The sequence below is a fragment of the Lepisma saccharinum genome, chromosome 26 (genome assembly GCF_977018435.1).
Source record: "Lepisma saccharinum chromosome 26, izLepSacc3.1, whole genome shotgun sequence".
NCBI classification, from domain to species: domain Eukaryota; kingdom Metazoa; phylum Arthropoda; class Insecta; order Zygentoma; family Lepismatidae; genus Lepisma; species Lepisma saccharinum.
This window is the reverse complement of record NC_139254.1, coordinates 13,980,188-13,994,854: the sequence shown is the minus strand read 5'-3', so window position 1 is coordinate 13,994,854 and position 14,667 is coordinate 13,980,188. Positions and strand designations below refer to the sequence as shown.

The 14,667-nt window shown below is 36.6% G+C and overlaps 1 protein-coding gene across 2 annotated transcripts in view; it reads left to right on the top strand.

The window, feature by feature from the left end:
• The window catches only part of LOC145979342 (gem-associated protein 2-like), a 33,724-nt gene that overhangs the window by 11,090 nt on the left and 7,967 nt on the right, over positions 1–14,667 (top strand). For both annotated transcript variants that reach the window (XM_083112207.1, XM_083112206.1), the window contains exon 4: positions 12,997–13,152. In XM_083112207.1, coding sequence (XP_082968333.1) covers positions 12,997–13,152 — 156 coding nt within the window. The remainder of the gene's footprint in view (positions 1–12,996; positions 13,153–14,667) is intronic.

Here is a 14,667-nt window from a genome sequence, read left to right as displayed (position 1 = left end):
AGATGGGATTGACCCAGTCTCAAATAAATGTGTACCTGGGGCAGTGGCATCGCCAGGATTAATTATCTGGGGGTGCTGAGGGGGTGCAGAATAAAATGTAAAGGTGTGGTGCTGGAAATAAAGAAATCCTGAAATATGCATGCATGATTAAGCAGAGGTTCAAACAAGAATTTTAGTCCTCTGTGTGGGGGGGGGGGGGGGCAAGTACCAGGATAAACCTGCCAATAATTACTATTGCATTATTATTAATATTATTAGCAGTATTAGTAGTATCAAAGACTTTATTATCGTCGTAAATCACGCAAAAAAGCGAGAAGTCTGTGCTAAAGCATTTGTGTTAGACAAGCAATTTGAAATATTTTTTCAACACATTCAATTTTACATTAGCTAATAATTGAAAACAAGCACGCAAACTGTATTTTTGAAAAACGGAAAATGCATGACAAATATAATTATTTTTATACATATGCCATGCATAACTTTCATGTTCAACATATGTTTTACACATATGCAACTGTAACGTTTGTCCCTTGTGTGTTTACAAACCTTACATAATTAAAAATTGCAAGTTCAATTTTTAGCCATCGAGGGCGTTACGCCTCACGATTGCTCTCTGGTGCTGCCCCTGGCGGCATATTTTTGCGGCTTACGCCCGCTCGTAAATTCCGCTGCACCAGGCAGTTCAGTTCGTCCTTCGTTCTCAACCTCGCACGTCCGCTTCGAACGGCTCGCATCCAGTACGGTGCTCGTCATCTAGTCCTCACCGGCAAGAGAGTACCCGAACCACGACCGGTAGAACTGACGTCTGCCACGCCGACCGCTGAATGGAGAGAAGGCCATGAAATCAGTACAGTGACTCTAATTGAAGGAAGGCATTGCAGCTCTACGTGATGTGAATACTCGTGGGGAGGTATGTACAAACAATCTCTAGACCGTGAAAGTGGGAATAAGATTATTTCCTTACCGTTCGCTGCGAAAGTTTTGGTTACAACGTTCCCTTGGCATAACTTTTTGAAATAAGTGAAATTACGAGAAGATCCATGTATTCTTCCCCCATTTATTTGTGCCCATGTCTTACCCACTTGTTTCTTCGACTATTAGCACGGTGAACCTTCTTTTTGTAGCGCCATAAATCAGCGTACGTTTTCGTGCTAGTGTGGACTTAGTATAACTTACGCGAACCAGCCTTTTTGGTTAAATTGGTGTTTGTGAAAGTTACAAGAAAGAACATGGGAGAATTGTTAATGAACCCTTTTGGTAAAGTGCCATTGAGTAAAAATAGGAACTTGAACTTTTATAATGGAACTTGTTGTTCCAGGTGGGACTACCCTTGTTTCAAGCAACGTTAAATGCGGGCGCACTCACACCTGAATTAAATAAAATAAAAAGGACTTGGAATATTCGCGATCCCCTGCCTGTTATATCCCAATAGCAATCCTGTCCGCGTAGAGGTAGCACTAATGATGCACTGAGAAATGGGGACACGCTCAAAATAAAGTACAGGGAGCAAGTTAAAAATAAAGGTCGTTTTGGCCTTTTGTTTGATTGAGTAAAGAAGAACGGGACGTTCTTACCCAAACATGCAATGTACACCTTTTGAGAGATTAAATGCTTCCGCATGTAAATTCATTGTATAGCGTCAGTTGGTAGGGAGACAAGATTGTTAAGTGGACGGCTACATTTAAATTTTTGCATGATTGTTAAAATTGAATGGGGTATTTATGTAATAGGGTAAAACGGAGCGCCGGTCGCTCGAACTGTTAATTGATTAATGTGTTGTTGAATTACACCCAGTATAAAATACCTTGGGTTTGTTTGTCGTATTCATATAATGTACTTGGTAACAATCTTGAATACAATTGTGTTTATTAATTGAATTGTGTGGTATCTTAATTTCTGGTATCATGTTCTGAACAGTAAGAATTGCGCGATAAAGAAAGTGGTCACGAAACGATCCTAAAATTAACATAACAAAAAAAAAAGGGGGGGGCGAACGTACACGTGTTTAATTTTTGCATAAGTTACAGTAGCCAGTGGAACGAGAAAGGAGGTTACGTTGGAGTAATTATTATATTGATTTTGATTACAGTGAAGAAGGCTAACATTGCTATTCGCTGTTGAACCCTGTTTGAAACTTCTCGTGCACATTACGTGACGCACGTGAGTTTCTTTTGTTTTCAGGTCTCCTTCCTTTTTTGTCTCGTGCTTCTTGTACTCATCACCCGTAAACTCCTGCGTCGTTGTGCGGGAAGTACGACACAGAAAGGGAAGGAATACAACTTGTAACGTGAAGAGTGGGTCTCGAACCTTAATGTACTTTGAAGGCGAGTTGCCGCTTCCAGTTAATTACCGCGTGCAATCTCGCTTAGCCCCTCTCCCACGTCACACAACATGGAGTGATGTAAAAGATAACAAATACACAGTGGCGTGCATTCAGGATACGCAAGGTACGCACTGCGTACCCACAACACAGTAAGAAAAAATAAACATTTTTTCGTCTTCCCCGAACATGAAAATTCAACAATTATCGCTCCGAAAGCAGTTCCACTGCAAGAAATTCCGATATCGCTGCTGCCCTCCTAAAGGCAGTCCCGAATGATCCCGATTGTGACTTCGGCACCCACCCGATCCGCGTTCCTGCCGATTTCCGCAGAAAGACGCTGTTTCTTCTGCTTGGTACCCTAGAAATTCGGAAGGTAACCCGATTGGCTCATATCAGCCCCGGCCACGTGTTTGGGTCTGCCCGCACTTACCCTCTCTCCCAATTCTTTCTCAGTTCTAAGCAACGAGGGTACCCAAGATTTTGACAGCGTATGCAGAGTTGACAGTAGTCAACATATTTTTTTCTGGAGTGCTTAGCTTACTAGCATTTAGCAGCCACGCGTAGATAGATCACTGTTGGGTTGCAATAAAAATACATTATAAAAAGTGATACAGGAATCAGACAGGAGGGCAAGAAAATGTAGTATGACAATAACGTACACGTGTTTAATTTTTGCATAAGTTACAGTAGCCAGTGGAACGAGAAAGGAGGTTACGTTGGAGTAATTATTATATTGATTTTGATTACAGTGAAGAAGGCTAACATTGCTATTCGCTGTTGAACCCTGTTTGAAACTTCTCGTGCACATTACGTGACGCACGTGAGTTTCTTTTGTTTTCAGGTCTCCTTCCTTTTTTGTCTCGTGCTTCTTGTACTCATCACCCGTAAACTCCTGCGTCGTTGTGCGGGAAGTACGACACAGAAAGGGAAGGAATACAACTTGTAACGTGAAGAGTGGGTCTCGAACCTTAATGTACTTTGAAGGCGAGTTGCCGCTTCCAGTTAATTACCGCGTGCAATCTCGCTTAGCCCCTCTCCCACGTCACACAACATGGAGTGATGTAAAAGATAACAAATACACAGTGGCGTGCATTCAGGATACGCAAGGTACGCACTGCGTACCCACAACACAGTAAGAAAAAATAAACATTTTTTCGTCTTCCCCGAACATGAAAATTCAACAATTATCGCTCCGAAAGCAGTTCCACTGCAAGAAATTCCGATATCGCTGCTGCCCTCCTAAAGGCAGTCCCGAATGATCCCGATTGTGACTTCGGCACCCACCCGATCCGCGTTCCTGCCGATTTCCGCAGAAAGACGCTGTTTCTTCTGCTTGGTACCCTAGAAATTCGGAAGGTAACCCGATTGGCTCATATCAGCCCCGGCCACGTGTTTGGGTCTGCCCGCACTTACCCTCTCTCCCAATTCTTTCTCAGTTCTAAGCAACGAGGGTACCCAAGATTTTGACAGCGTATGCAGAGTTGACAGTAGTCAACATATTTTTTTCTGGAGTGCTTAGCTTACTAGCATTTAGCAGCCACGCGTAGATAGATCACTGTTGGGTTGCAATAAAAATACATTATAAAAAGTGATACAGGAATCAGACAGGAGGGCAAGAAAATGTAGTATGACAATAAATATAATACATTGTCATAACTACATTTGAAAATGGTTAGGCTAAGTCCAAAGTTCCACATTTGTGCAATATTTATAATAATTTAGTCATAAGATTGTTCAAAATTTTATTCAAATAATACAATTAAATGTCTGAAATTACTACTTAAACCTATTCCATTAAATATGATGTTTAAAAAAGCCAATTTGTATATCATGACAAAATTATCAAATTGTGAAATATTCTGAATATTGTGAATATTCATATTCATAACAGTTATTTTTGACTGACAAAATGAAAAACAAATATTTTAAATCATATGTGTTCTTTCTGACAAGAAAGATATGATACTTTCAAATTTATAATTAAATTTATTGAAATTATGTACATTTGCATTGGCATCAAGGTTTATATACAAAGGTCAACTCTTTAAAATTGTTCAATGTATAATATGATGTCATACTTGGTATTTTGTATCAACATTCAAAAAATGGTAATTGTAATCATTAGATAAGTATATTGTGATATACATAGTAAAATAGCTGTAACAGAGCAAATATGTACATTTACTAAACAAACATTCAAGGTGTTAAGCAGTTATGGACAAAAATATAAAACAAAAACAATTGAAGATAACTCATACTAAAAAATCTGGCTTGAACTAGTTGCTCTAATAGTAGTTGTCTGTGACTTTAAATGGATCTCAAGATGGATGGTACATAAGTAGGTATGAAAAAAATGGCGTTGAGCTTGTGTTCGGCTACGAGGTTTTTCGGATCGTGATTGTGTTATCCGGTTTTTATTTCGTAGTTATTACGTGTTTGACTATAAAATACCTCTTGTGAGGTATACGAAGTGAAAATTAATTTGGATTTATTAACTTAGTGTGTGTATTTGTGTAAATAAGAGTATAGTAGTGGTAACAATAAACTGACTCACCTGAACGCTATTAATCAGTGTAATGGGGGAAGAAGCAACCCTATGTGCTGCTGATACCCTATTAGCATTAAGCGGTGGTGAAACTCCCGTCTTTCTACAGACTAACATATCAAGAGTGAATGACGAGGATGCTATCATGAAAGGGGTGGAAGAAAAACAAGAACATCGTGCAAAAAAGAGATCGGCGAATTCAGAATCAACTGCCCAACCAGATAAAATCATCCGATCGAACGAGAATGAAAATTCTCCATCACGACAGTACACATATGACAATGCACAATCAGGTCCATATATAGTACTGTTAGAGGGAACAGGAAAAAATATAGGAAAACTGTCCGGTGGCAGTTTAGGGAATAAATTTCGAAAGGCAGGACTAGACATAGAATTGATCGAACAGTGTGGTAAAAATAGAGTCCGTGTGACTTTTCCAAATGCAAAAGCTGCAAATGCTTTCACACAAAACGAAATGTATCATAAGGATTTACAGGTTCGAGCTAGAATTCCTCAAGCTCTTGTACAGCGAGACGGTCTTATTTTCGGAGTTGGCATAGATATCAGTGTACAAGACATTATGGATGGAGTGCAATCGGCGATCCCAGTCATCAGTGCGAGGCGTATGCAGAAGAAAGTATGGAATAATACGGGTTCTTTCGATCTGAGAGACACAAAATTAATATGCCTAACCTTTCAGGGTAATGTCTTACCAGAAAGAATACTAGTAAACAGTGAAATTTTCGAGGTCCGACCTAGAACGAGGTCTGTCTTACAATGTCAAAACTGTTTCCGTTATGCGCATCAAACTAAGAACTGCCGTTCAAAAGCAATCTGCATCAACTGTGGAAAAGAAAAACATGGAGATTCCTGCACAGAAGTTCCTATTTGTGTCATATGTCGAGGTAATCATAGAGCTACATCCCCAGATTGCCCTCAACGACAAACAGAACAGCAAATACAGACGCGGATGGCGGAGGAAAACTTATCTTATTTTGAAGCTAAGGCAAAAATATTGGGGACATATAAACCACATCTAACCAGAAGAGACATTTTGGCACCTCCATTAACGGCTAAACAATTTCCACCGCTCCCCTCTCACGCTGAGGTCATCCAATGTACAATGGCAAGTCCATTAATATCTGTGACAACTAGAGAGTCAATAACTCCTAAAATAGTTACATCCTCGCAACCCTCAATGCGAAAACAGAAAAATCACACGAGTGTGAGCAAAGATGGGCTGCACTCACGTAGAAGTAATATATGGACACGAGAAACTCCAAAACCACCTAAAGAGCTATTTTATGAATCTTCATCACTTGACAGTTTATCCGAAGACGAGGAGAATACGCCATCACCCCCAATTGGACGAAATGCGCAACCCCAGTCTGGATCCAATCACATTGAGCAACATCCACATGAGCATAGATCATCAAATAGACAGATCATTTCAAATCCTCCAACGGAAAATCTTCAGGCACTATAAATCGTTAATGCAAACTTTGCCAGAGCTGTGGTCGGCACTAATAAATATATCAGAACTTAGAAGACAACAACCACTACTTAAACATATTCATGAGCTAACAGGGAATCTCTTGACTGTTTTACAAAACTTAATTTCATAAATCCAGGAATCAAAGGGGGAAAAAATTAATAGTATATTGTAGGGAATGGAATTTTTAATTCAGTGGAATATAAATAGTTTTTCCGCACGTATAATCGAATTAAATAAACTAATTGAGGAATCCCATCCTTTAATTCTCTGTTTACAAGAGACTAAAGGAAAGCAATACGAGAATTACAATCTAAAATATTATAATACTATAGGTCCGCCATTTCAACACAATGAAAGAGGTGTGAGCATACACATTCATGAGAGTGTGGCCCACCAAACTCTTTTTTTATACCCAAAAATTAATATAGTAAACAGATATCATGTAGAAATCATAGCAGTGCGCATAAAAATACAAAACTTTTATTTCAGTATTATTAATTTTTACATACCTTCGAATTCGTTATCTCAAAAAATACAACTACAAGATTTTCAAGGTATTCTGGACAATATTCAAGGCCCTTATATTTGTGTAGGAGATTTTAACGGGCATCATCCAATGTGGGGCGGTTCACGATCAGATCATTTAGGCCAGATTTTAGTGGACTGGATAGAACATAATAATTTTATCATACTTAATGATGGTTCCATAACACATATTCCTCGATCCGGAAATAATCCTTCTGTGATAGATCTAACCATAGTGTCTGATGAAATTTTCCCCCAACTTACCTGGTTTGTGGATGAGGATATGCGTGGAAGTGATCACTTACCCATACATGTTCAAGGAAGATTTATGTATAATGTACAGATCCCTCGAAATACACCTCTCCTTAGATGCTGGAAAACTAACCTTATTGATTGGTCATTGTATTCCACAACAATTGACTCCTTGATATTATCAGAAAATTTACGATCTAATACTGATATCTCGTATTCTCAATTTATACAATTAATTACAAAAACTCTGGATATCGTAGGTGTACGTTCAAAAGGGCAAGATACACATAGATTCCCACAATTATATTGGTGGACACCAGAATGCGAGACTGCTAAACAGAACCGTAAACGTGATGAGAAAACATTTGCTAGCAGACCCACAATTGCCCACAAAATTGCCTGGAAGAGAAGTCAGGCTCTTGCTAAAAAAGCTTTCAAAAAAGCCAAAAAAATAGCCTGGATAAATTATTGTAACTCTCTAGGAAATGCTGAACCTATAAAACTCGTCTGGAAAAAATTTAATTACTTAAGACACCCGAAACTAAGCAGGAAACAGACAATTGATGTAACCTGGCAAAATGAATTTCTCTCCATGATTGCGCCTCCTTCAGTAAATATAGAATATCAACCTCCTCTGGTTCCACAACAAATTTTTACAAGAGAGTTTCCAGCTGTGACTGTCATAGAATTACATAATATACTACATAGAGTTAAAAATTCAGCACCAGGAATGGATGGAATTCCATACCAAGCTATAAAGAGCTTACCTAAAAGGGGATTTGATATTTTAGTCGCTATATACAATAAAACATATACCGGGGGTAGTATACCTTCAGAATGGAAAACACATGTAGTAATTCCTATATTAAAGTCGAATAAACCACCATCAAATGCCCGTTCCTACAGACCAATAGTTCTAATTTCAGTATTGGAAAAATTATTCAAACGCACGCTACAAAAACGTCTTATGTGGACTTTAGAAAAACAAAGATTCTTTCCCTCTACGCAAATTGGTTTCAGATTACAACATAGTAGTCAAGATGCCATTGCAATTCTCAACGCTGTAATTCAAAATAACATTGTTATGAATTCCTATTGTTATAGTTTATTTATCGATGTGGAAAAAGCCTATGATGCTGTACCACTGATGCAACTTTGTCAATTACTAGAAAGAATAGATATATCTCCTATGATTCCCAGATTAATTTGGAATTTATATGCTGATCGAAAATTTTTTGCCTGGTTTCAAAATTCTATCCAGGGACCTAGACACAACTACAGGAATTCCACAAGGAGCTCCACTCAGTCCTATACTATTTAATATATATACACAGTCTCTACACAATGAACAATTGGAGGATTTTGAACTTATTCAGTATGCAGATGATTTCTGTTTTTACAGAATTACTCCACAAGCAACACAGGGATTAATAGACATGACACGTTTAATACATAAACTTCAAGCATGGTTTTATGAAGTAGGTTTATCTTTCAACCTTAATAAATCTCAAGTTATGATTTTTAATTCTCGTAGCCAAAATGTATTTCCTAATAATATTAATCATATTTCTGACATCCCAGTGGTATCTACATGTAAATATTTAGGAATTCATTTCTATCGTAAAAATAATTGGAAACTGCATATAGATTATTTAATAAATAGAGGGAAATCTGTCCTAAACATTCTTCGTGGATTGGCAACTACTAAGTGGGGTAGTCAACCCACAATTATGTTACTATTTTACAGAAACTGCTTTCGTTCCTTATTTGAGTATGCGGCTTTCAGTTACGGTGGTGCGTCCTCAAAACAGTTACAAAAAATTGATGTACTACAACGCAAAGCATTACGAATTTGCTCTGGATTGATGAATTCTAGTCCAAACGTAAGTGTTTATATGGAAAATAGAGAGATGGCTCTATCTCATCGGCGCAAACAATTAACAAATAAATTTCTTTTTCAAACCTGGGAGAATCATAATCATCCATTTAATTTGCTATTTGAAACACAAAAACAGTGGGCAATTATGAATGTTATAGATCCGATCAACCCGAAATTTTATTTTCTTCATTGTTATTGTATGGATCCTGACGCGTACCAAAATTCTTTCACATATCATTCACCTCCAGTATATAAATTAGATTTGCCTCTTTATGCTCAGGCTAACGTCCAATTTTTAGATCATGGTCAGCACGCTCGGTATAGAGAAATATGGCCAGATTTAATTTTCATATATACTGATGGCTCCAAAAAATTTCAGGATGTAGGTTGTGCGTTTTATATTCCTGAAATGAATCAACACCAAATATTTAGGTTTTTCTTGTATGTACGCATTGCTTGCATTATAGAATTATTTTCTTGTAGTTTACGGTTATTACAAGCATAAGAAAACAGTTTTTCTTTGTGACGTTTCAGGAGAACACACGCTCCTTTCATCAGACATTTATTTTCATTTTGACTCAAAATGAAAATAAATGTCTGATGAAAGGAGCGTGTGTTCTCCTGAAACGTCACAAAGAAAAACTGTTTTCTTATGCTTGTAATAACCGTAAACTACAAGAAAATAAATATTTAGGTTACCAGCAGACACTACAATTTTTACAGCAGAATGCTATGCTATTTACCGTGCATTAACTTATTCCATACAAAATAACTATAAAAAAATACTCATTCTAACAGATGCGTTAAATGTCTTACAGGCACTAACATCATCATATCCTCAAATATGTCGTCAATCTATTTTCATTATATTGATTATACAATTAACTCAACGAGCACAATCCAAAAATATTACTGTTCAGTTTACATATGTGAAGGCACATCACATTAACCAGAGTAATAATATGGCAGATATGTACGCTAAGAGAGCAAGGGATTTACCTCAAATATCTTTCATCAGACTCCCTTATACAGATCTATTACCTAGAGTTAAAATTAAAATAAAAAATCACTGGAAAATTTGGTGCAAGGAACAATTGACGATGGTAGGTCATACATATAGATGGCTGGCGGAATTTCATGCAAGTCAACCATGGTTCCACAGATGTCCTCTTCCAAGACAGGTTATAGTTTTTATTAATAGATTGCGAACTGGTCATGTACGTACACCAGCACATTTAGCGAAAATAGGTATTATACATCAACAAAATTGTACATGTGGTAAAGATAATCCAGATGCCCAACATTTATTTTTTGAATGTGATCAATTCTCTCACCAACGAAATATATTATATAAAAATCTGATAAGATTAAAAATTCCATTTCCTATATCTTTACTTTCTCTTTTATCTGATTTATCAATACCAATTATTTGGATTTTATATGGATACGCTCGAAAATGTCAAATTGAATTATAAACAGAACATAGAATGTAAAAGTGTAAAAATTGAAGATTGTTTAGTGTCATCTGTTGCGTATTGTAAGGAAAAGTTGTGTAACAGAAATCCCATACCTCAGACTAATGATGTCCCATAGTATAAATACAGAAACATTGGCCAAAGTCGACAGTGTTTTGTCTGACAGGGTCAGAAGAAGAAGAAGAAGAAGAATGGTACATAAGTAAAAATGTGACTATTGGTGAAGGTTTGATATCATTAAAAATCTGGATATTTTGAGAGATTATACTTGATAAGTTAATCTTTAATAGTTTGTTTAAACTATATAGAGACATTTTGTTGATAACAGAAGCTTGGAAATGCTTTTATAATGGAATAATCTGTAAAACGAAAAAGAAAAGATTTGGAACTGGTGTAAAGTGCCTAGTTTAATAATTGGGAGCAGGAAATTATTATCTGCTAGCATCTGCATTAACTAGCTAGTAAATGAATATTGCATTATCTAAAATGAAATGTTATGAGAAATAAGACTAAGTGAGTGTAATATTTTCTGCATTTTGGATGTGAACAAGCCAAATGTGAAGTTTTGAAAATTGAAGGAAGCCATCTTGTGGACCTGATTGAGGAATCTGACATGTTGAGTGTGCTCAGATGTAGAACTGACGCATGCCCAAATATTTAGAGAAGGACTTGCTCTGCCTCGCAAGGAGACAGTAAAGAAGTGTTTTCTTCATATAAATGTTCTTTCAAATAATTGCATAATTTGATGCTATTGTAATTTTTGTTGTTTCTAGTTGTTTTTTTATTTTTATCAATATAATAATTATAAAGTTATCAGTATATGTAAATTTAAATTTACTTTTCAATATAGCACCATAGCTACCTATTGTGCTGATACTGAGTTTGAATTATACTGACAAAGTCATTATAGTAGTGGTGGAAGATCATATTTAATATACGCGTAAACTATCACATATAAAATATTTATGTGAGGTTAAAGTTACACTAGCAAGTTTGGGTTTTTTCGTATAGGGAGGTGAGGTCCAGAATGGACTGTCACTGTGTCGAGGGGAAAATATGTGAACAATTTGCAAGTTTTGCACAATTCTCAGAGTATGAGAGTATCTGTTTATCTACTTTCGGGATCAACATTTCCTTTGAGTTCCATAGCATGGGTGTTGATTGTTGACCCGACGATATGAATGAATGATAAAAGAAAAACATAATAAAACACAATGCTTACAATGGGATTAGAATGAGCCCCCCCTCCCGCCAGACATTGCAAAGTGATGTACGGTAGTTTAGCTTTTAAAGTGTTCTGGGATGTATGCTGACGTATTTTCTACTTGTCCTTAATTATCTCCCTTCTACAAAATACTTTGTCGACTGGCAACTCCGATTCATTCGTCCACAAGAGCACGTGGGTCTCGGGCATAGCGGACCGGACACAATGTACCGCGGGAGGTTGACTTTTGCTTTCTTCTGTCGTGTGAAATTTGCAATGAGTGTTTCGTTCATATTATTTACTTTACAGGATCTCTATTGTTTGTCGGTGCTGTGAAGTGATAAAATAGGGGGACCGGGAGTTATTGATGACAAACTGGAGAAGGGATTTTCGGAATTTACGAAAAAAGTGTAAACAATCCGAATGGTAGGTCTGTTCCTGATTTGGAAAAATTGTTTCAGGCAGGAGTTGTGAAGGATGGTAAGCAGTATATTAGGCATTTTGATTTTTGAGAAGAAGAAAAAATATCTCTACAGAGTGATTGATTGAGTAGAAAAACAGTGAAACTTTATTGTTGGCCTTATTTGTTGGTTTCCTCTGCGAAAGGTGTTGTGAAATAGTAAAGGATACTGAAATTTATCAAATTTATTACATGAAATTTGAAAGGACGGAAAATGATTGAGCCATTTCCTTCCTGTTCAATGTTCATCGCACTGCATGAAGGAAATAATCAAAGTTGAATTGTTGGACTCTACGTAGCTACTATCAGAATATATTTGCGAATATAAAATATCATACATATATTTTACCTCGTTACATTTGGATATTGATACAAGGATGAGAAATTTCCCATTATAAAATTGTAGAAAAAAGTTATTTTCTGAATAACATGATGGCCAGGGGGGGGGGGTTTCCTGGCCCCCATAATTCATTTCGGTTGGCGCATGTTGCGTACCCTAGTTTAAATGTCACCACACGCCACTGCAAATACATATGCAACATGTAACACTAAATTGTGTACGTATTCAAAGTTCCTTTAATACATATATATATTATTTAAATGCATTACATAATCAGTTCTTCACCTCATGACAAACCAACAGCAAAAATGAGATAAATCTCAATTGTGTTAGACAGCAATCACTACCTTTTTGCCATGTTGAAGTTTTTTTTTATGAGGTAAATTTTACAAGATATGTTTCCTGAAAACTCTCCCCAGGAAATGTGTGATTTTTTAGATACAAGTATGGTAATTGTTGTAGATCTTATTAATTTACATTGAACATTTCATCCTTCAGTCTATAGAATGTGTACCTGCACCACCAAATTATTTACCAAGTCGTGAATGGCAACACTGTCAGGTGGCAAATTTCGCTGCACTGCGATTCTCCTTAGCAAGATACAAAACAACCCAGAAAGCAAGAAAAAAACTGGTACCCTCGTCAGTAGCACTGGTAAGTCCAAATATGGTGAAATTTAACTCAGAAGTGTATACATTTTAGATAATTTGCAACAATTTACAGATGATTTTAATGCTCAGGCCTGTAGATGCAACTTTAAAACCTTTTACTTGCATGTTTTATTATCTAATTTTCCATGCCATTAAAGGGAAAGTATTGTGATCAGTTTATTCATATATTTCCATTGGTGCTCATGGACTCCTTGCTTTATTTATTATAGATACAAGTTTCTCCATGCAAAAGAAATGAGTTGTAACTTTAGTGTGTTAGCAGATTCAAAATTTTAATCATTTATTGGTCAGAAGATCACATGTGGCAACCACAATATGCTTGCGTGAGGAACACATTTTATCACACAGGGGAGAGGGGTCTGTTTCCATGTTACTTTTCTCTTCCTTATTAGGTTATACAGTGGAACTTCTATTTTACGTCTTACAGGGGAACAATTGAAAGAAAAAATGAGGGAACATGTAAAATCTATGAAGATTTTATTGCATTTTGCTATGTTGGGACCATCAAGATTGATTGTACTGGGCATTTCATAAATAATTGAGGGGTTACAAAATTTTTTTGCAAATAAACTATTGAACTTACGTTAATGAAACCAGTTCAGAACGATCGAGGAACGCAAACAGTTTGTGCGTGCATGTTTCGTTAAACTGAGAGTTCATATCCCTGCCGCTAGGCGACACTCAAATCACCCACATCACTCAGTGTTTGTGCAATGTTTTGGTCCCCATGATCACCGGACCCCACATTATCAACAGTTCCATATGGGCATAATGCCTTTCACTCGTTTATTTAGTCATTTTTCACATTCGTACTTACCTATTCTGCATTGCGAAAGATTCTTCAAGGTGTAATTATGCTTTATTCAAGAAAACATTTTTGTAACCCCTCAATTATTTATGAAACACATGGTATAATGTGTGAAAATGTAAAAGCAAGATTCCACTTTATACAATATTTTAGGGATGGGACGATATGAAATTTTGGCCGATACCGATAAAGTACCGATACCGATAACCGATATTCTACCGATCCAATATAAAATTAGAAATGGTCCTTAAAGAACCTGAGTGGTTCATTGACCTCCTTAAAAATGTGTGTTTCAAAGTGACTGCAGTGCAAGAGAAATTGCATACTTCGACATTTACTTTTTAAAAAATTAGGGCATGGAGAATATCCATAAAAATTACAACAAAAATTGCAGAATTTTTCACAACTATCAGATATTTATCGATATATCTGATCGGTAAAATAATCGGTAATTTTACCGATAAACCGATACACCGATATGCCTATATCGGCCGATACCGATAGAGTACCGATTAATCGGTCCCATCCCTACAATATTTACACCGGAATTACATCACACTATGAACAAATTTTTGTTTCAAGAATTGTGAGTTGCATATTACAGAAGGTTGCCCACAATAAAAATAGTCTACTTTGACTGGCCATCGCAAACGATGCATTGAACTGCTGTTATGTCCAGATACAGAGCTG